This window comes from Cyprinus carpio, chromosome B5 (genome assembly GCF_018340385.1).
Source record: "Cyprinus carpio isolate SPL01 chromosome B5, ASM1834038v1, whole genome shotgun sequence".
Classification (NCBI taxonomy): Eukaryota; Metazoa; Chordata; class Actinopteri; order Cypriniformes; family Cyprinidae; genus Cyprinus; species Cyprinus carpio.
In genome coordinates, this window is record NC_056601.1 from 5,809,217 (window position 1) to 5,829,053 (window position 19,837).

At 36.1% G+C, this 19,837-nt stretch overlaps 4 protein-coding genes across 4 annotated transcripts in view; 3 read left to right on the forward strand and 1 right to left on the reverse strand.

Moving 5' to 3' along the window:
* LOC109081569 (ATP-binding cassette sub-family A member 2-like) overlaps nt 1–2,301 on the reverse strand; it is a 64,121-nt gene extending 61,820 nt beyond the window's left edge. Inside the window, exon 1 of the mRNA XM_042723861.1 lies at nt 1,675–2,301. Within this exon, the coding sequence (XP_042579795.1) occupies nt 1,675–1,740 (66 nt within the window). The 5' untranslated portion in view covers nt 1,741–2,301. The remainder of the gene's footprint in view (nt 1–1,674) is intronic.
* Nucleotides 2,302–4,769: 2,468 nt separating this feature from the next.
* fut7 (fucosyltransferase 7) lies at nt 4,770–6,771 on the forward strand. The gene has a single exon (XM_019098539.2). It carries the CDS (start codon nt 5,423–5,425, stop codon nt 6,620–6,622), a length of 1,200 nt encoding a protein of 399 aa, XP_018954084.2. The 5' UTR covers nt 4,770–5,422; the 3' UTR covers nt 6,623–6,771.
* Nucleotides 6,772–12,491: 5,720 nt separating this feature from the next.
* On the forward strand, nt 12,492–16,355 carry LOC109083779 (carnosine N-methyltransferase-like). Its single transcript, XM_042723869.1, has 8 exons — nt 12,492–12,734; nt 12,943–13,138; nt 13,281–13,447; nt 14,833–14,973; nt 15,108–15,286; nt 15,388–15,501; nt 15,606–15,709; nt 15,799–16,355. Exons 1-8 carry the CDS (start codon nt 12,586–12,588, stop codon nt 15,973–15,975), a joined length of 1,227 nt encoding a protein of 408 aa, XP_042579803.1. The 5' UTR covers nt 12,492–12,585; the 3' UTR covers nt 15,976–16,355.
* Nucleotides 16,356–16,573: 218 nt separating this feature from the next.
* Nucleotides 16,574–19,338, forward strand: wu:fa19b12 (uncharacterized protein LOC560551 homolog). The gene is made up of 2 exons (XM_019098548.2): nt 16,574–17,106; nt 18,411–19,338. Exons 1-2 carry the CDS (start codon nt 16,726–16,728, stop codon nt 18,564–18,566), a joined length of 537 nt encoding a protein of 178 aa, XP_018954093.1. The 5' UTR covers nt 16,574–16,725; the 3' UTR covers nt 18,567–19,338.
* Nucleotides 19,339–19,837: the final 499 nt, after the last annotated feature.

The following is a 19,837-nucleotide window of genomic DNA, read 5'->3' on the forward strand; positions in this document are numbered from 1 at the left end:
AAAATGAATGCTATTATTCATATTTAAAATGAAACATCTAAATGAATGTTGCAAATATACACAATGTATACTTTTCAGTTCTATATTTTCATATAGGCAATATTTTTATTACATTGTAATGTTTCCTCTAATGAAAATGTATCAATTTTGCTTTTTTTTTTTAAATCATTACAAATTATATAACAAGCATTCTAATTAGCTAGGGAAAAGAGAATAAAGAGACTTTTGGATCGCACTGTATACTGAAAATGTCCTTTTCTCCTGCAGCCAGATGCAAATAGGTAAAAAATACCCAATACATTTGGGTATTTTCATAAAGGTTTTCTTAACTTATTTTGATGCTGCAACATTGCATTTCCCCTCCCACAAGGATAAAAAATAAAAATGACTCTTCTCCTACAAACATACCACAATTAGCCCTGTGGAGGTAAAAATTACAGAAATAAAAGATAACACTTTCATTCATTAAGAATAATAATTTGTCATCTGGTATAAGGCTGCTGTAGCATGCACATACATGGAAAACAAATAGCATGCCCTGTGCATAAATTTTTGGAGTGCTCTATCACCCAAAAGGTCCAATCACTCACAAACCTAGTTACCGGTTTGCTTTAAGATTAATGCTATAATGTAACATCTAAATTAACATGCTGCCTATATTCTAGCTCATTTTGTATTTTGTGAATATTTATTTAGGCACAATGTATATTTTCACAGTACACTGTATATTGTGTGTGCAATGGGGTCCAAAGGTCTGCGACCACAAATGAAACGTTATTTTAATTAGAGTGCGAAAAGAAAGAATGGAAAAATCGAAATTCTAAATACTACATTTTTAAGGTGGTTTCAGACTTTTGGACACCACTGTATACTGAAACTGCTTTTTGCTATGTAGCTCTTTGTAATAAAACCCATCACATTTTGGATTTTACATAAAGGTTTTCTAAACTTAGGGAGTTTGTTGCAACTGGGCCCAGATTCAGTATTTTGGTCCTGCAACACTGCATTTTCTCCTCCCACAAGGATAAAAATAAAGGTTACTCTACTCCTACAGACAAGCCAAAATTAGCCATGTGGAGTTAAAAATGACAGAACTACCTTGTTTCAATAAGAATAGTCTTTTGTAGTCTAGTATAAGACTGCTGTACAGTACTTCAGTCCTTGAAGCACCAGGATCATATTTTCTTACAGTTAAAGGCCAGTGACATGTCATAAACCATAGGTTTTGCATATGCCATATTTGTTTAAATGCATCTGTTTAAATGATATTTTTTTTTCCATCAACGTCAGCAGCAGGTTGTTTAGCGGCACCTCAACTTGCTTGAGATGCGTGATCATATTCGAACCAACAGATTGTTCAGACAACAACCTGTTAGTTTCCTAAACAACCTGTTAGTAGGTGATCGACTGTCAACACGACACCGCCCGCCCACTTTGTTTAGTAGATGTGAAAACTGTAAAACATTTAGAAGGCCAGATCGTGATGAAATTGTAACACCAAAGCCACGAGTAACATATTATTTTGTCTGTATGCTCAATGATTTGCAATACCTCAACGTGACTGAATGACGCCCGTCTGCTCAAAACAAAAACCCATCAAGGCCTAAATTAAAATATATAACGTTAAAAAAAAAAAAAAATACTCGCGACACATGTAAACAAAAACACTCTTACCGGTCCTCTCCGCTTTAAAGTCACGTTTTTCCACAGGAGAAGGTGCAGCTGGTGAAGAAATCCCATTTTCGATGAGTTGGAGATTGAAGTCGCAAATTATAATATTTTCATCACAGTGTTGTTGTTGTTCTGAGATTCCGCTCCGTCTGCATTTTGTCCTCCCCGGCGTGTGATAAAGCCAAACATCCTAAATTACGAGGGTTGGGTTTGTGAACAAAATGATCTTTTGGTAGCAGCAGATGTAGATATTTGCATCTCATTGAGCAGTGGGCGGAGATACTCCCTTCAGCTTCAGCCAAACGTAGCGAGCGAACATTTCTTATTGCTATAGTAACTTGAGCGCATTGAGCGAGCGACTGATGTATCCGGTAGATCAGATGTGATTTTTATAGTAATCTAGCGGCTGCCTCAGCTGGATTACTGATGCGCTGCTGAATCCTCATCATTCTGCGACGCCTGGCTATTTTTAGAAACTCCATCGATGTGAGAACATTTTAATCTCAGCATCTTTAGCTTTACTTCTTGGACTGAGGTTATCCCTCCTGGCTGGACAGACTTCGCTGAGATCACATTTTATTTTGAGGCTGTCGTGGATTGCACGATGTCTGTGATCTTTGATCAGAGTACTGTATGTTATTATAGCGAGTTACCCTTGAAAAGAATTGAGAGTGAGAAAAGCGAATAGCACCCTCTGCAGCATGGCACTGGTCTAAATAGTACGGAAAGAAATGGAAAGAAAAACAATTGCTCGAGTAATCAGTTCCCTCAAAACATGGCCTAACTTATAATAAACACGTTCGTAGTAACTAACAACCATTAGACACGCACCAAGGCCAGATGTTGTGGGGCACCTCTGTGGGAGACCATTAACTGAAGGATTATACATATTTTAGAGCAGTGGTTCTAACCCTTCCTCTCCAAATCAATAATCCAAGCCCCTCCAACCTCTTCTATTCACAAAAAACTTTGTATTCTAGTGTTATTACTTTTCAATTTTAATTTTAAACAAAACAAATTCAAGATAGATTTCAACATTCATTGTTCTTTTTTTGCATACTTTGCCAAAATTTCACTGCAGATATTCTTTACAACTTTCTTTGCACTATTTTAAAATTAGGAATTAGTGAATTGAATATATCTACTTTTATTTTAAGTTACTTCAAACGAATTAAATGAATGAATCATTCATGTTAACTTCCATGTACTGACTTGGCTTTGGAATAACAGATTTTTTTGTAGATTATTTTTTCTTTTTTTTTGGATGAATTATTAATGTTTAATGCATATAAGGCTTTTTTTATATTGTTTTATCATCTTATTGTTGTTGTTGGTGATGGTGATGTTACTGTCCACTGACTGGAAGCATCTTTTCACCAAGACAAATTCCTTCTGTGTGTGCACATTTGGCAATAAAGCCAAATATATATATATATATATATATATATATATACACACACATACATACAATATACATGACTGAACACAATTTTGCTGTGTATATTGTGCTGATGATTTTATTGATTTGTTGGGGATACATGATCAATGGCTTGTTTCCCTCCAAATATTTGGTAAACACCTTGTGTAGTGGCTAGAAGTACAGTATTACGTGCCATTAGGGGAGACTGGGATGAAAGTAACACTTTTTGTTTGAGCATCAGTAACTCAGTTGTTGTTTGTGTAGATCTTTCAAACTTTGATAAAAAGCTACATTTGTCTATTACAAATAAAGCTCACATGGACTTGTTCTACTACACAATCATAGATTATGAGTTACAAAGAGTGTAATGACCTACCCCACTATACTAGTGTGAGTTGTAACATAGGCCGGAGATAGATGTAACAGTGTGAGGCAATTTGCAGAAATTGCCACACTATCCAATTTTTTTTACAAGAACATCACTGAAGAACAATGAATAATCAGTTCTGAATAAAGTTAACAATTTAAAGTGACAAACATCATCTTGTATTTTTTAAGGATTTATATTTAGCATAATTTCCATGTTTGTATGAGTGTGCATGTGTGTAATGTATTCCTGTCACATAAGAGTTCAGTCACTGAATGATTAGTATAAGTCTGCACACAGCATTTTAAAAGTAAAGCGCTGATTTGAGAGCAGATTGTGGTTTTTGCACTCTCCAGTCCAGAACAGGATAAGGAAATAAAAAAAGGTGCAATTTCGAAATCTTTTCTTCCCCCCACCAAGATCTTTCACTTTATGACAATGAAGGCTCAAAGTATTTGAAAAACTTAGTGAATCACAAACGTTCAGTGCTTTTTGTCGAATGTTTTTAAATGTAAATGGAATCTATACAGTCTATATAATATAACATAATTGTTAAATTACAAAGTATTAGAATGATCCCGTTCTATCTCGTGGCCACCAAAGTTTTCTCAGTCCTCCAGAAGTGTTCACGGCCATGGGAAGAAAAGGCACAACAGACACAAAATCTGAGTATACCTTCACTTCAAATCTTTATTGTCTTACACTGGGTATATATAAGGATACAATAAGGGTGGTACAGTCCTTTCAACCAATAAGATATAGATTACATATGTGTTGAGTACAAGCCAAAACAACAAGTTATATAAGGCATATATATGATCAGGAAATACTGGACATAGAAGGAACAATACTGTCAGTGGGACTCTTCAACTTTCAGTAAAGGGCAAACTAAACCCAGTAACCTGGGCCTACAAAGGTCCCCCACCATTCTTCACCGACTGAGAGAACCGATTGAGAATAGAGAGACAGAGAACATAGGAGGGCGAAAAACAAGGGGAAAGAAAGGAAGGGCAGGAGTAAGATAGAAATTGAGATCACTCACATTGAAACAATAAAAGGAAACATCTGGAAGGGAGTGCACTTCTTCTAACAATAATATGAACATTGAATTTTGCCTTAAAAATGTAAATCCTCCTTGCATTATCTGTAAAATATTATCTGAACTACATGTACTGTCAGTGCGTAGTATTGTGCAATATTACTGAGGCAATCTGGCTTGCTCTGTGCTGAAAGAGGTGTGGCTCTAAACGTGCATGGTGAATCTTTGCACCACAGTTGATTTCATGTGTCCAAATGTATGCATTGCGAAGTTGTCTGCCAACAGGCGGGGCAAAACCGGATACACACTCTTGGTTTATATGTCGTTTACCCACTAAGCAGTGATGCTTTTGGTTTATATGGTACTGACACTCAAAGCAGTGGCTTTCATACAAACAAACCGCTTACATCGATTTTCATGTTGTTCCTGGATTCTCAACTCTAGGCAAGTACATGTTTTGATTGTGCAGGTTATTATGTTAGAAAATACAATTACAAAAATGACTAAAATAATAAAGAGAAATATATTTTTATATACATTTGGATAGATGTAACTTATTGACCTTTACTGGGAATAATAAATATATTATTTGACTATTAAAATGGCAGTGTGTGGTATATTGATTCCAGCCTGCTTTAGAATTTATGCGTTTTTTTTTTAAACTAACCAATGAAAAGCTGCGTGCAATAAATGCAATGTGATGATTAAGTGTTATAAACTCAGTTTTAGTCGCTACTCTCAAAAGGAAATGACAGAGTTGATTTTATTCTGTTATTTTACTCTTTATATATATATATATATATATATATATATATATTTTTGTTTTTATTTTTATATTTTCTGTTTTTATTTTACATTTAAATAAGTTTTAGTACTTTTGTTTTTGGGTTGTCTATATAGTTTTTATTTATTTAGTCCATCAAATATGAAACAAAAAGCATTTACTTGTCCACTACCTAAAATAAGTATACATGCTTCAGTTAATGTTGATTTTATTTCAATTTTAGTTATCTACAATAACCCTGCTGTGACCACCTCACCACTTTGTCTTTACAATATTTGTGCCATGCGATTAATGAAAAAACTTAACCGTGCCCTCTGTTGTCTGTTTGGCTTGGTACTGCTCTACAATTTCTTATCCTGGAGTAAAACCATGCTACTCTTGAGTCAGATTGAGACCAGTGCACCTAAAAGCTCAGAGAACAACATCACCATCCTCCTGTGGCACTGGCCTTTCAGAGTTCACTACAGACTGGAGAGAGGTGTCTGTATGGATAAATATGAAATTCCCAGATGCTTTCTGGAGGATAACCGATCTCTTTTCGCTCAGGCAGATGTTGTAGTCTTCCATCACTATGAGCTCTGGACTGGCTACTCCAAACTGCCTCTCCACCTTACGCGTCCACCAATGCAAAAGTGGCTTTGGTTATCGCTGGAACCTCCTATGAACAACCACAATCTCAGCAACTACAACAGTTTTTTCAACTGGACAATGAGTTATCGTCGTGACGCTGACATCTTCATGCCATACGGAGAGCTTGTTCCTAAAAGGACTAATGCCACATATGCTATTCCGAAGAAGAGCGAATGCCTAGTTTGCTGGGTGGTCAGCAAATACACAGCCAATCAGAGTCGCTCTCTAGTTTTCAATCAGCTGAAGAAACACATTCCATCAAAACTAATAGAAGTATACGGTCGGTGGTCCAAGCGGCTGCTCTCAAACAAAAAGCTGCTTTCCACAATATCTCGATGTTATTTCTACCTTGCCTTTGAAAACTCTGTATCCACAGACTATATCACAGAGAAGCTTTGGAGAAACTCGCTTCAGGCGGGGAGTGTGCCAGTGGTGCTCGGCCCACCCAGGAACATTTATGAACTATCAATTCCACCAGAGTCATTCATCCATGTAAATGACTTCAGCAGCATTAAGGCCCTAGCTAATTTCTTAAGTCAAGTGGCTGCTGATAGAAAGCATTATGAATCTTATTTTAGATGGCACAATTACTATGATGTTAGAATGTACACAGACTGGAGAGAGAGACTATGTAATATTTGCATGCGTTATGACCAGCTCTCTAAGCATAAAAAAGTGTACAATGATCTGTACAGCTGGGTCAACAGGTAACTTACCTTTTCAAGGAAGTTGTTTTATTTGAAAGTGTGGATTTTCAAATTATATGTTCACCTTATCTGTTCTTTGCAAGAACTGTCAAATGTATTTGAAACCCGTCCAGGGACATCAATAAGTGCTAGTAAATCATAACTGATATTTCACAGTGTTGCTTTATTAATACTTAAGCAATAGCATTTTGCTTCTCATTCCAACCCTGTTTTTTTATCATCAGATGCCATTATGCTACTGAATATAGTTGTGTGCACTCAGTGTGTGAGAACGCCCTTCCGCTTCAGTATTCACAGGTTCCTACTGAGTTTCATCAATAAAGTTTTAAGGCCAGCAATTCATGCTTCCATGTATTTAACCATTTCTTTTTCAAATGAACTAATTTCTAAAAATTTCACTTCACATTTACATGCTTTTCTGTGGTAAACTAGCCACACCAGAAAATCCCCAGAATACTTCACACAGAAAGCTAAAATGAGTCAGAGAAGCATGCCAGCTCACCTTTGAACCACTGGGTGTTAATTATATGCATGCCAGGCTAAAAATCAGTTAAAAACTGTTATGCCTTTGTTTGTGGCCTTGTGGTTCTGCTTCTTTATTGCCAGATATTGCACATCAGTCTCAGAGGCCTGTAAACTTTACAGGCATTTTAAAAAAAATGCCTGTAATTTTTAAAAAAATTACATATATATACATATACATATATATTCATAACTTCCTGTGCTAAATATTGCTTTTGGTGCATATAAGTACTAAGCTATTCTACAAAGTTGTTCTGGTGCATAAAGCTAAGAGCCCGATTCAAGAAAGCTTCTGGATATTTCAGTATGATTTTTATGTATTTTCCAGAGGTGGTTCTGTGAAACGGGGACAGACTGGTAAAAAAAAAAAAAAAAGCAGTGCACTGTATAGTTATTCCAACCATTGAACTTTTTTTTTCTTTTTTTTTTCATTTAAATAAAGCACGTTTTTAGTCACACCATCACATCAGATCAGAATTAGTCATGTCTCTAAAGACTACTTTGATTTTATGCTGTCTAAGATCTGTGATCACAGCCTTCTGTGCTTTTCTGAGAACTACTGAAATTGTTTTAATTTGGACTGATGCAAAATCAAGACAGTATTTAACAGTCAGTGCTCTGAACAACTTCTCTTCTCTTTTTAGTGTGTTGATTTGAAAACACTGATGACATAACCGATGTTACAGAGCAAAAGCTTGATGTGGCAAATGCTATTTGTAACCAATGAACGGAAAAAGCTGACAGTGGACAAAGTCTCACATCCTTTTTTACAAGGGGTATATTCAAATGGCTGTTTCTGTGGTTTCCTTTTTATGCACCTTGTAGAAACAAAGGGAAGTTTTAAATAAATCTTTTTGGCATGTAAAAATTTATTGTAGAGATTGTGTATTAATATTTAAAAAGAGTATATTTTGTTTATCATATTTCTGATAAATCCATATTTCAACAAGTTTTAAAAACCCATCAAAATTTTGTCCCGAGCCCTGGGTAGAGGATCTCATGTTACGTTCATCACTTAGTAATTAGTAAACTGTTAACTGGATCGTTAATTCCATCCTACCACATACGCTCAGAGCAAAATACCATACTGTATATAATCTGATGTTTCCCTTCTTTTCCCTTCTTTTTTAATTTGTTGCATTTAAATGGCTTGCAAATATAACATGCTAAATTAAACATTTATCTGCTGATTGTCATTGAATCTACTGTCATGAAATTTAATGACACAAAAAGACAGACACTTGTCGCTACCTATTGACATCATAGATTGGTACTTTTGATTCACTTAAAAGCACTGTAGTCTTACAAAACAGAAGCACAAGCCAATAATATAGAATGTTTCTAGAATGTTTGGATTTTGCAGCATCAGTAATTTTTTTTTTTTTTTAAAGTTAGCCTTTAATACAATAGAGTAAAATGATGTGAACAAAGAGAAATACACATATAAGACTTTATAACCTTATAAGGTATTTGACATTTGATCTTATACATTTACAAAATTATTATTTTAAGAATAATAATAATTTTTATTATTACAAGGAGAAACTCTGTAGAAAGATACTGCACAAGATACTGCACAAAAAAGTACAAAGTACCATTGAAAGGTGTGTTGCAAGGACAATATAGACACTTCATTTATTTTCAAACGCTGCGCTTAAACTTAAAATTAAGAAATTGAAATTTAGTATGGTACCACTTCTATGAGGTTAATCGCTAAGGCTTGAATTGTTCTCATTTGTAAGTCACTTTGTATAAAAGCTTCTGTCTAAATGAATAAATGTAAATGTTCAGGGACAAACCCTCTGGTGTGACCTGGGTTTGGTGCCTTAGATATCAGCCACTTTTTTCGATATATTGTAATTTCTTAAGGTCAACTCAGTGTTGTTCCTGTTTCCAACTGTGTCATTCCTGTTGTTGTCTGAAAATGTGCATGAGTAAGAAACAGAGAAAACATTGTAAAAAATTTAGATCACATGAAAAACTAATTTCTCAATTAAATAATAAATACCAATACAAATGACAATACTACTAAATGGTTAATGTAGCAATGTTCAATGAAAACTGTGATGTAGAAATATAGTGTAAGATTGTCATGTAATAAAAATGAGGATTCACTAGTTTTGTATTTCCTACAGTTTTTAATGACTACAAATACAATCACACTAATGAGAATAATTAAAATAATGGTGCTCAAAATTCCAAGCACTACTCCAAGGATGTTTGATTCTGTATAAAACACACATACAAACACATACAGAAAAAAATAACAGAATTTTGCTATAATTAATTAACAGAAATTCACAAATGTGGCTGATCCTATAACTAAATTTTATCCAGTTTTTTTTTGTTTTTTTTGTAGACCTACATTGTTTGGAAAGGAATGTTGAGTATGGTCTATTTCACTTACTGTGGTTGCTAATGATCTCATCATCTGTTAGAATCGTCTGAATGTCTTTTTCAAACTCTTGTGTGGTGCAACAGTTCCTCTTCCACTCTTCTTTCTTCACTCTGAGATTATTGCGCTTCTGGAAGGTTTCATCCATATTTTAAGTTTCTCTTGTCTCCATATTTCCATGGTGCTCCTGTCAATTTTTCCTCCAGGTAATATGCACTATTGCTATTGCTGGTTAGAAACCTGTTGCAAGGCACACCACTGGAGAGGAGTTCTTTTGCAGCAGATACACTTTGGGAGGGACTAAAAAGTATAATTTTCATTAATTTTCCTACTTGGTGCATACTACCTAAGTGCATTGATGTTACAATTACAAAGCAAAGACTTAAGTATCTATTGTGATGTTAGCAAAATGAAGATATATTAATATAGTTCTCTCATACTGATTACATTGTATAGAAAGAAAATACAGTCATCTGTGATTCATTGTAGAAAATGTTGAAGCAGATCTGTTTTATTACTCCAACTGTCTGCATCGTTGGCTGCCTCCTATATTTGTGGGATATACACTGAACAAAATTATAAACGCAACACTTTTGTTTTTGCCCCCATTTTTCATGACTTGACCTCAAAGATCTAAGACTTTTTCTATGTACACAAAAGGTCTTTTTCTCTCAAATATTGTTCACAAATCTGTCTAAATTTGTGTTAGTGAGCACTTCTCCTTTGCCGAGATAATCAATCCACCTCACAGGTGTGGCATATCAAGATGCTGATTAGACAGCATGATTATTGCACAGGTGTGCCTTAGGCTGGCCTCAATAAAAGGCCACTCTAAAATGTGCAGTTATATCACACCGCACAATGCCACAGATGTTGCATGTTTTGAGCGAGCGTGAAATTGGCATGTTGACTGCAGGAATGTCCACCAGAGCTGTTGCCCATGAATTGAATGTTAATTTCTCTACCATAAGCCGTCTCCAAAGACGTTTCAGAGAATTTGTCAGTACAACCGCAGACCATGTGGAACCACACCAGCCCAGGACCACCACATCCAACATCTTCACCTCCAAGATTGTCTGAGACCAGCCACCCATATAGCTGCTGCAACAGTCAGTTTGCATAACCAAAGAATTTCTGCACAAACTGTCAGAAACCGTCTCAGGGAAGCTCAATTGCATGCTTGTTGTCTTCATCGGGGTCTCGACCTGACTGCAGTTCGTCATCGCAACCGACTTGACTTGGCAAATGCTCACATTCGATGGTGTCTGGCACTTTGGAGAGGTGTTCTCTTCATGGATGAATTCCGTTTTTCACTGTACAGGGCAGATGGCAGACAGCGTGTATGGCGTTGTGTGGGTGAGCGGTTTGCTGATGTCAACGTTGTGGATCGAGTGGCCCATGGTGGCGGTGGGGTTATGGTATGGGCAGGTGTATGTTATGGACAACGAACACAGGTACATTTTATTGATGGCATTTTGAATGCACAGAGTTACTGTGATGAGATCCTGAGGCCCATTGTTGTGCCATTCATACACAACCATCACCTCATGTTGCAGCATGATAATGCACGGCCCCATGTTGCAAGGATCTGTACACAATTCCTGGAAGCTGAAAACAGTTCTTGCATGGCCAGCATACTCACCAGACATGTCACCCATTGAGCATGTTTGGGATGCTCTGGATCGGTGTATACGATAGCATGTTCCAGTTCCTTCCAATATCTGCACAGCCATTGAAGAGGAGTGGACCAACATTCCACAGGCCACAATCAACAACCTGATCAACTCTATGTGAAGGAGATGTGTTGCACTGCGTGAGGCAAAGGGTGGTCACACCAGATACTGTTTAGTTTTCGGACCCCCCCCCAATACAGTAAAACTGCACATTTTAGAGTGGCCTTTTATTGTGGCCAGCCTAAAGCACAGCTGTCTAATAATCATGCTGTCTAATCAGCATCTTGATATGCCGCACCTGTGAGGTGGATGGATTATCTCGGTAAAGGAGAAGTGCTCACTAACACAGATTTAGACAGATTTGTGAACAATATTTGAGAGAAATAGGCCTTTTGTGTACATAGAAAAAGTCTTAGATCTTTGAGTTCAGGTCATGAAAAAACAAAAGTGTTGTGTTTATAATTTTGTTCAGTGTATGTGTGAAATAGGACTTTTGTGTACATAGAAAAAGTCTTAGATCTCGATCAAAACTAAGATGATTATACCTATATCTATCTATCTATCTATATCTATATATATATATATATATATGTATATATGTATATATATGTATATATGTGTATGTCCAGTTTCATCTTCCAACTGACAGTGGCATATGCACAGGTATATATATTTGATACAGAATTAATGGGTGTGAAGGGGTGAATGTTTTAAAGGGACCTGTGAAAACACTTTGTGATGTGTTTGTATATTTCTGTTATCAGTAAATTTTATACTAAAAAAGACATACAAAGTATAATACGTTTTAAAAAAAAGAAAGAAAAAGAAAACACTCACCTGTTTTATTGTAACTTTTCTTTTTAACATCAAAAGTCTTTTTCAATTGCCTGTACACTTTCATCATGATAAGCACTAATTTCTTTCCAGACGTGTTTAAATTCAACAGTATTTATCCAGTTTTGCTTGGAAATATGTTCATTTTTAGTACTGTCATCGTAATGAACCTCCAGGCCATCCATTTGGGTAACAGCAGTAAAAACAGAAAGTTTCAGAATACCTGCTAATCCAGTATAAGTGCTGATGCAGGAGTGGAACTCTTAAAAACATAACATTGACAATAATTGAAATATTGCGAAATTAAATTGGCAGCATATGCCAAAATTATTGTTCAATGCCATCTGTATACATGACGCCAAACAAAATATTAGCATAAAAAATATGATAAATTAAATAATAGCATCAAAATCATATATGACTCTTCTTAGCCAGTCAGCTGTCAAGTAATGAACCCACGAATCGACTGTGCGGGTTCCATTATCTTCCCTGTATTCTGTTTCGTTGTCGATTATCGATTACTTACGCCTGCAGCGCACGGCAATGGCTGACATCACGAATGAAACAGTAGCAGCGTCTAAACCAGAGATATTTTATAACTATCGGGAGAGGAATAAATGTTCCCCCGAGGAAGGTGCGCGATTAGAGAGACAACATTTCTGGAACGTCATCAACGCGTTTAAATACTACAGGTAAACACTTGATTGCTGGAGCAGCAAAGAGCCATCTGCTCCACACCAACACAAGCTGAGCAACTGTTCTTTTTGAACTTTAATATTTAAAATGAAAATATCCTTATGGAATTCTGTTTATCAACCCCTCTGCTTATAAATTCTCCATATTATCGATATTCTCTCTCTCTCTCTCTCCTCAATTTTGTTTTGTCTTCCATGTGTTCAGAATTCATGTTCATGAACGAGTGAATCGAGCCGAGCGGCAGTTCCGATGCCTTCCAGATCACCACCAGCAGCTTCTGACAAACTTCATTCCCAATCTGACCAAGATTCGCTACTGTATCGACCGAAACCAAGAGGTGCTGCAGGCCATAGTGCACAACTGCCTCCATATGTTTGAGAACATGGAATATGGACAGGATGTAGGTGGCAATCAGTGGCTGTAGGTCTTACAATTAATAATAATGTCATATTTTTTATTTGGTTGTTGTGATGACAGAAGTGTGACTTTTTTTTTTCTTTAGTTAGTCCATGATTCTATAATGTTTTCCTTGCATTTTAAAGTGTGACCCAAAGAAAGTACGGCCTTCCTCGACTTTTGACATGGACAAGCTGAAGTCAACCTTAAAGCAGTTTGTCCGTGACTGGAGTGAAGCAGGAAAAGCGGAGAGGGACAGCTGCTATAAACCTATTGTAGAAGAGATCCAGAGATTATTTCCTCCTGACCAGTGGTAAATATAATAAACATTCTATGAAATTCTTCTCATTGGTACATGGCTTTAACTTAACTGGCTAAGTGTAAGATGCATGTATAGTATCCCTGTTTATTACCATTTTGGGGAAGTCTTGGCCTAATGGTTAGAGAGTTTGACTCCTAACCCTAAGGTTGTGGGTTCGAGTCTCGGGCCGGCAATACCACGACTGAGGCACCGAACCCCCAACTGCTTCCCGGGTGCCGCAGCATAAATGACTGCCCACTGCTCCGGGTGTGTGTTCACAGTGTGTGTGCACTTTGGATGAGTTAAATGCAGAGCAGTAAAATTGTTATATTATTAAATAATATTTTGATGATAAAAAATAAAATTATATTTAAATATATTTCAAAATGTGGTTTATACACATGATGGCAAAGCTGAATTTTCAGCAACCTTTACCCCAGTCTTTATAGTCACACAATCTTTCAGAAATCATTCTAATTTGTTGATCTGGTGCTCAAGAAACCTTTCTTATTATCAGTGTTGAACACCGTTTTTGCAGAAACTGTGATATACTCATTATTTAAATATAAAGGACTTTTAAACAAATAACCATTTACATGCTTAGGACATTTGACTTTTAAGAATCTGCAGTGGGACTTCAGATATAAATACAGTGACTCGTTAGGTAATGTTTTCTAATTATAATTGTACAATTTCCTATGAATTTTATAGAATATATGGGAATACTAGGGAATAGCAATATGATGGTGCAGTAGCTTCACTTTTTATGATGTCCATTTCTCTATTATAGATCAGTGGATAGGTTTTTTTTTCCTTAAATATTCAGCAAGGACACATTAAATTGATCAAAAGTGACTAAATATATTTATAATGTAACAAAATATACAAAAGATTTCTATTTCAAATAATTGTATATGTGACCCTGGACCACAAAAGCAGTCTTAAGTCGCTGGGGTGTATTTGTAGCAATAGGCAAAAAAACATAGTGTGGGTCAAAATTATCGATTTTTCTTTTATGCCAAAAATCATTAGGATATTAAGATCATGTTCCATGAAGATATTTTGTAATTTTCCAGCTGTAAATATATCAAAACTTAATTCTTGATTAGTTATATGCATTGCTAAGAATTCTTTTGGACAACTTTAAAGGCGATTTTCTCAGTATTTTTATTGTTTTGCACCCTCAGATTCCAGATTTTCAAATAGTTGTATTTTGTCCAAATATTGTCCGATCCTAATAATCCATACATCAATGAAAAGCTAATTACTCAGCTTTCAGAGGATGTATAAATCTCAATTTCGAAAAATTGACACTTAAGACTGGTTTTGTGGTCCAGGGTCACATATGTTATATATTATAAATAAATGTGTAAATCTTGTAATATTTCTCTCTTCAGTGATGTGTCTCAGGTCAAAGTGTTAGTGCCGGGGGCAGGTCTGGGTCGGCTTGCATGGGAAATCGCTCACCTGGGCTATTCGTGCCAAGGCAACGAGTGGAGTTTCTTCATGCTCTTCTCCTCTAATTTTGTTCTGAACAGGTAACCCACATTCTAGGACAGAAGTATCTATCTAGGATAGAGCACATGATGCTGACAGCAAATGTGAATTATGAAGTCGGAACGTTTATTGCATTTGTATTTATGAGGACACTAACTAATATTTTGTCTCTCAGGTGTGATAAGGAAAATGCACTGACACTGTATCCCTGGATTCACCAGTTCAGTAATAACAAAATGTCCTCAGATCAGACGAGACCCGTGTCCTTTCCCGATGTCAATCCACAGAGTCTCCCAGCAGACTCAGACTTCTCTATGGTCGCTGGAGACTTCCAGGAAGTATACAGTGACCCTGGTGAGTTTTTGTGTTTATTTGAATAAACATGAACATAATTATAATTTGCACTTAAATAGCATTAACACACAATAACATTTCAAGTTGTATCCTCCATACAGAACTGTGGGATTGTGTTGCTACTTGTTTCTTCATTGACACTGCCCACAATGTTCTTGATTACATTGAAACCATCTGGAATATTCTAAAACCTGGTGGTGTCTGGATGAACTTGGGTAAGTCACAGACTCTGCATAATCACTTTCAGTCAAATGTTATCTGCAAATGAATGCCTGAAAACACACATGTGACTGAAAGCTTTTTGTATTTGTTCTCAAAGGTCCACTTCTTTACCATTATGAGAATATGGCCAATGAATTGTCCATTGAGCTGAGCTATGAGGAAATAAAGGCTGTCATTTTAAAATATGGATTCGTCCTGGAGGTAAATTTGTTTATTTAAAAAAAAAAAAAAAAAAATAATGTAATCAGAATAAATTATTATAAATTATATTACTGTATTTTTTTCAACAGTTGGAGAGAGAGTCTGTTCCCAGCACGTACACTGAGAACGATCATTCCATGCTCAAGTACCTTTATGACTGTGTCTTTTTTATCGTACGGAAACCTGCAGAACAGTTGATCAACGGAGATCAGACACCTAAAGATGGCCAGATTAAAGATTCTTTACAGACAAAAAAGTCAACATGACGTTTAGAAGTGTGAAGCTCTGGATGAATTCACAGAATAATAAACTGATGTTTTTAATCATGAATGCCAGCATTATAGCATATTCCTGATAATACAACAAGATTGGAGATTTATTCTGTGCTAATTGTCTCAGATGTTTACCTGAAATGTATGTTATGTTTTGGTGCTTCGCTTTGCATTCATATTCCTCAGGTTTTGGGTGCTGCTTCACTACTTACTAATTGCCACATGTCACTCCACACATACATTTCAGTTTTTTCTTGCAATTGTTTACATTATCAGGCTTTATGATCAAAATCATATTCACAGTCTGCTCTGGATCTCGCACAAATACTCCAGTGTCCCCTAGGAAATATGTTGACCATCACAATTGTACTAGTTGGCAGCATTAAAATAAAGTTGTTTTAAACTTTTAAAAGATTTTTCATGATCTTGTACATATACTGTAATAAACCTTTTACAATCAAGAACAATTGAAACTGTGTTTCGTACTCATGACTGTGTGTTCTAAGCATTTGAATCTATTTATTATTCACTCCCGCAAAATCCACAATAATTGTTTGGAAGATAGTGAATAAATTGACACTTATCCTAACAATCGTTGTTGTTGTTTGACCTCTCTGGCCACAGAGGGCGCTGTATTCAACTTCAACTGTCGTAAACAGCCGAGAATCTGAATCTCTGCGCACTAAAAAAAAAAAAAAAAAAGTCTTGCCGCTCTTTTATAGAAGCTAAGTTTTGGTCGCACACATGACCAAACGGAGAGCAGAGAACATTTTGCATCCCGAAATCACTCATAAAAGATGTTTTCGTTCTCTCTCCGACAACGACAAACCGGTAGGAGGCGTGAACGTGATCCAAAACGTATTTCCATCCTCGTTATTAACGCTGGCTGGACAACGCTGCAGGAAAAGACCGAGCTATCTCGAAGATTCACTGGATGCAGATAACCTACCGAGAAAGGTGGCCGCAAACGGGATTAATTTCGTGCTGGCAGTCAGGAACACATGCAAGTCCAGAACATTAGAGGATGGTGCTGGGAGACCTGGCACGCGACGGTCATCTCGCGCGCTTCAGACGCAATCAAATAAACAGACAGACGAAGGAAATAGCATAACTACAGGAGACAAGGTAAAGTTTCATCACCTGAGAGCAAACTCTCGTGTTAAGGCTGTGTTTCAGTGTGTGTGGCGTCAGGTGGAACAATGTGCAATGCTTGCAGATGAACATAAGGTGGCAGTACATGACCAATATGTTATCAGTATAACGTAACATATTTCAATCTATTTGTTGTTTTATCTGTCATTCTGTCTGGCCTTTTAAACATGTTTATTATTTTATTAATTTTGTGAAGACTATGAAACTTTAAGCAGAGCTGGGTAGTAACCGATTACATGCAATCTGGATTATCAGATTCCAAAAATTAAGTAACGTTACTTGTACTTAGATTAAATTAACGTTACATTTTAGAATGCTTGTAATCAGAATACAGTTACTTTTTTTATGGATTGCTTGATTACATATTATTTACACAAGGGCAATAAATTAATCTTGATTTTCCCTAACTCATCATTTTCATCTTTTAAAATTTCTTTGCAAAAAAATAGCCTAACGTTACTGCCTATATAACGTTACTCAAAGTCTGCAGCATTTGATTACCGGATTTAGAAAAATCATTTCAGGTTTAAGAAGTGTTTCAATATTGCATCAACTACTGATGAACATGTTACTTTTTTATTTGAATTATCACTTTAACCATGAATTTCTATGTCTTTGGGAAGTTTTTGTCTTTCATACACATTAAAATGCACAAATTCTGCACATCTGATCCTCTTTCACATAATTTAGTTACTTAAATTACCCTTGAGATTTCAAAATAAAAGTTTTCATAATATCACATTTGCATCTTCATGGTTCTCTGATGTTGGTTAATGGTCACATGATGTGCAGGTGAACAAATAAATTATTTCAAGTTTTAGTAAGTGTTTTATTTATTGATTTTAAAATTTAACATTTTATGATTTAATTAATTATTAGCATTTCATTAAACTCACAAACCCTCTGCAGTTCCTTCACAAAACCCAGTTTGGGAAACATTAACATAATGTAATGTTTTAAGCACTTATGTTGTTAATAACAGTGAATGGAATCTATTTTCTTATCCTAATTAAATCAATGTGATAAACAAAGTAATCTAAAAGTAGAAAGATTATATTACCTAAAATGTGTAATGAATTTCATTACCAACTACAATTTTTGTCATGTAATTTGGAATCAGTATTGGATTACAATTTGCAAGTCATTTACCCAGCTCTGACTTTAAGGTACTTCAGGTGTAATTAGGATTTTCTACTAAACATCACCCGTCTTGGTGCAGGTTGTTGCTGTACTGTAGTAAACACTTTGGAAATTCAGCTCTGCTTGTATCCCACTAGGTGATGCACACAGATGAGGACCTCTCTCCATTCAATTCCTTCCAGTTCTGGCGGGTTCCACTGCCTGAGTTGGATCTCGCTCTCCTGGAGACTGAACCCTCAGCTGGGTCCCACATAACTTCTTCCACCAAAGACTTAGAGGCGATGGAAACATGAGGAGATCCCTAATGCACAGTGACATTCTTGTTAAGATGTTGTCTTAATTACAAAAGTGTTGCCAAATTACCTGACTGGATATGATGAGATGATTCCTCCTGGTCTGCACTAGATGAACATATAAACAAAGCATTGTGCTGTGAACAGCATGAAGGCCTCCAGAAGCTTCCATTCTGGTAGAAACACATGATGGTTACATGACCTCATATTCCTGTCCTACAGAGGTCAACTGTTCAGAACTGTGAAAGCATATTGGACTAATCATGAGTGTTTTTTTCCCTTCTTTTTTTCCAGTATAGCTGTGAAAGCAAGTGTACAGGTGCTTCTCAGTAAATTATTGAGCTAGTGAATTGGTGGGTTTTTGTTAAATGTGAGCCAAAATCATCACAATTAAAAGAACCAAGGACTTAAACTGCTTCAGTCTGTGTGCATTGAATTTATTTAATACACAAGTTTCACAATTTGAGTTGAATTACTGAAATAAATGAACTTTTCCACGACATTCTAATTTATTGAGAAGCACCTGTATGTCAACCGAATGTTCTTTTGTTACGACTGAGCCTGTGTTTGTTTTTTTATGTCTATGGTGTTCTGTAGGTTTAAGCCACTTTTATTCTTTAGGTGTTTCAATTTTTGTAAACTTTAGGGCCTTGGGGACTTCTGGGGGACTTCTGATCTTAGTAGATACAGCAAGTGCTTTGAACGTTCCAGTGGCGTAATTGCAGTGTTTTTGAAATTGCTCAACAGCAATAAAATCTTTTTTTTATACTGATAATGGCTTGCAATATCCTTGGTGAACTGTCTGATTTTTAAGAGGTAAAGAACTACTGTGAAACACGGTGTGTTTTCTCTCCCCATTCCTCACCCAAAGGAAATGAAACATACCTGTTTCCACGCTGTTGTGTCAGGTGCTCATGACCTTTGGTCTAGGAGGGAATAAGGGCTGAGAAAATGCCATCTTTATCAGGAGATTACATCGCCAGTGATCAGTATATCGAGATAGTCCTGCTCATCTGCTAAGCTAAAGTAAGCATGAAAGTAATATGCTGCATTGGTAAGCCAAGTTTTAATACTTTGTCCTATTTGGGTTCTCCTCTGGGAATATGTGGAACTGGGATGTACATGAAAAAAGAAAATAACGTGCAGTCTTGTTAGTACTTAATCTAATGAAACAACTCGGCACTTCAGAGACGTGCTTTAACCTCAAGTACAACGAAGACAAAATGTATTTATTTTTTTTTTTTTTGGGTGAAATGGAAGCATGTGAGAAT

Excerpts from the sequence above, each read along its gene's own strand:
- fut7 (XM_019098539.2), top strand. The coding sequence starts at position 5,423 with ATGAAACAAAAAGCATTTACTTGTCCACTACCTAAAATAAGTATACAT.
- LOC109083779 (XM_042723869.1), top strand. The coding sequence starts at position 12,586 with ATGGCTGACATCACGAATGAAACAGTAGCAGCGTCTAAACCAGAGATA. Across the intron at positions 15,287-15,387 it reads GGAAGTATACAGTGACCCTG|AACTGTGGGATTGTGTTGCT; the intron begins GTGAGTTTTTGT and ends TCCTCCATACAG. Across the intron at positions 15,710-15,798 it reads AATATGGATTCGTCCTGGAG|TTGGAGAGAGAGTCTGTTCC; the intron begins GTAAATTTGTTT and ends TTTTTTCAACAG.
- wu:fa19b12 (XM_019098548.2), top strand. The coding sequence starts at position 16,726 with ATGACCAAACGGAGAGCAGAGAACATTTTGCATCCCGAAATCACTCAT. Across the intron at positions 17,107-18,410 it reads GCATAACTACAGGAGACAAG|GTGATGCACACAGATGAGGA; the intron begins GTAAAGTTTCAT and ends GTATCCCACTAG.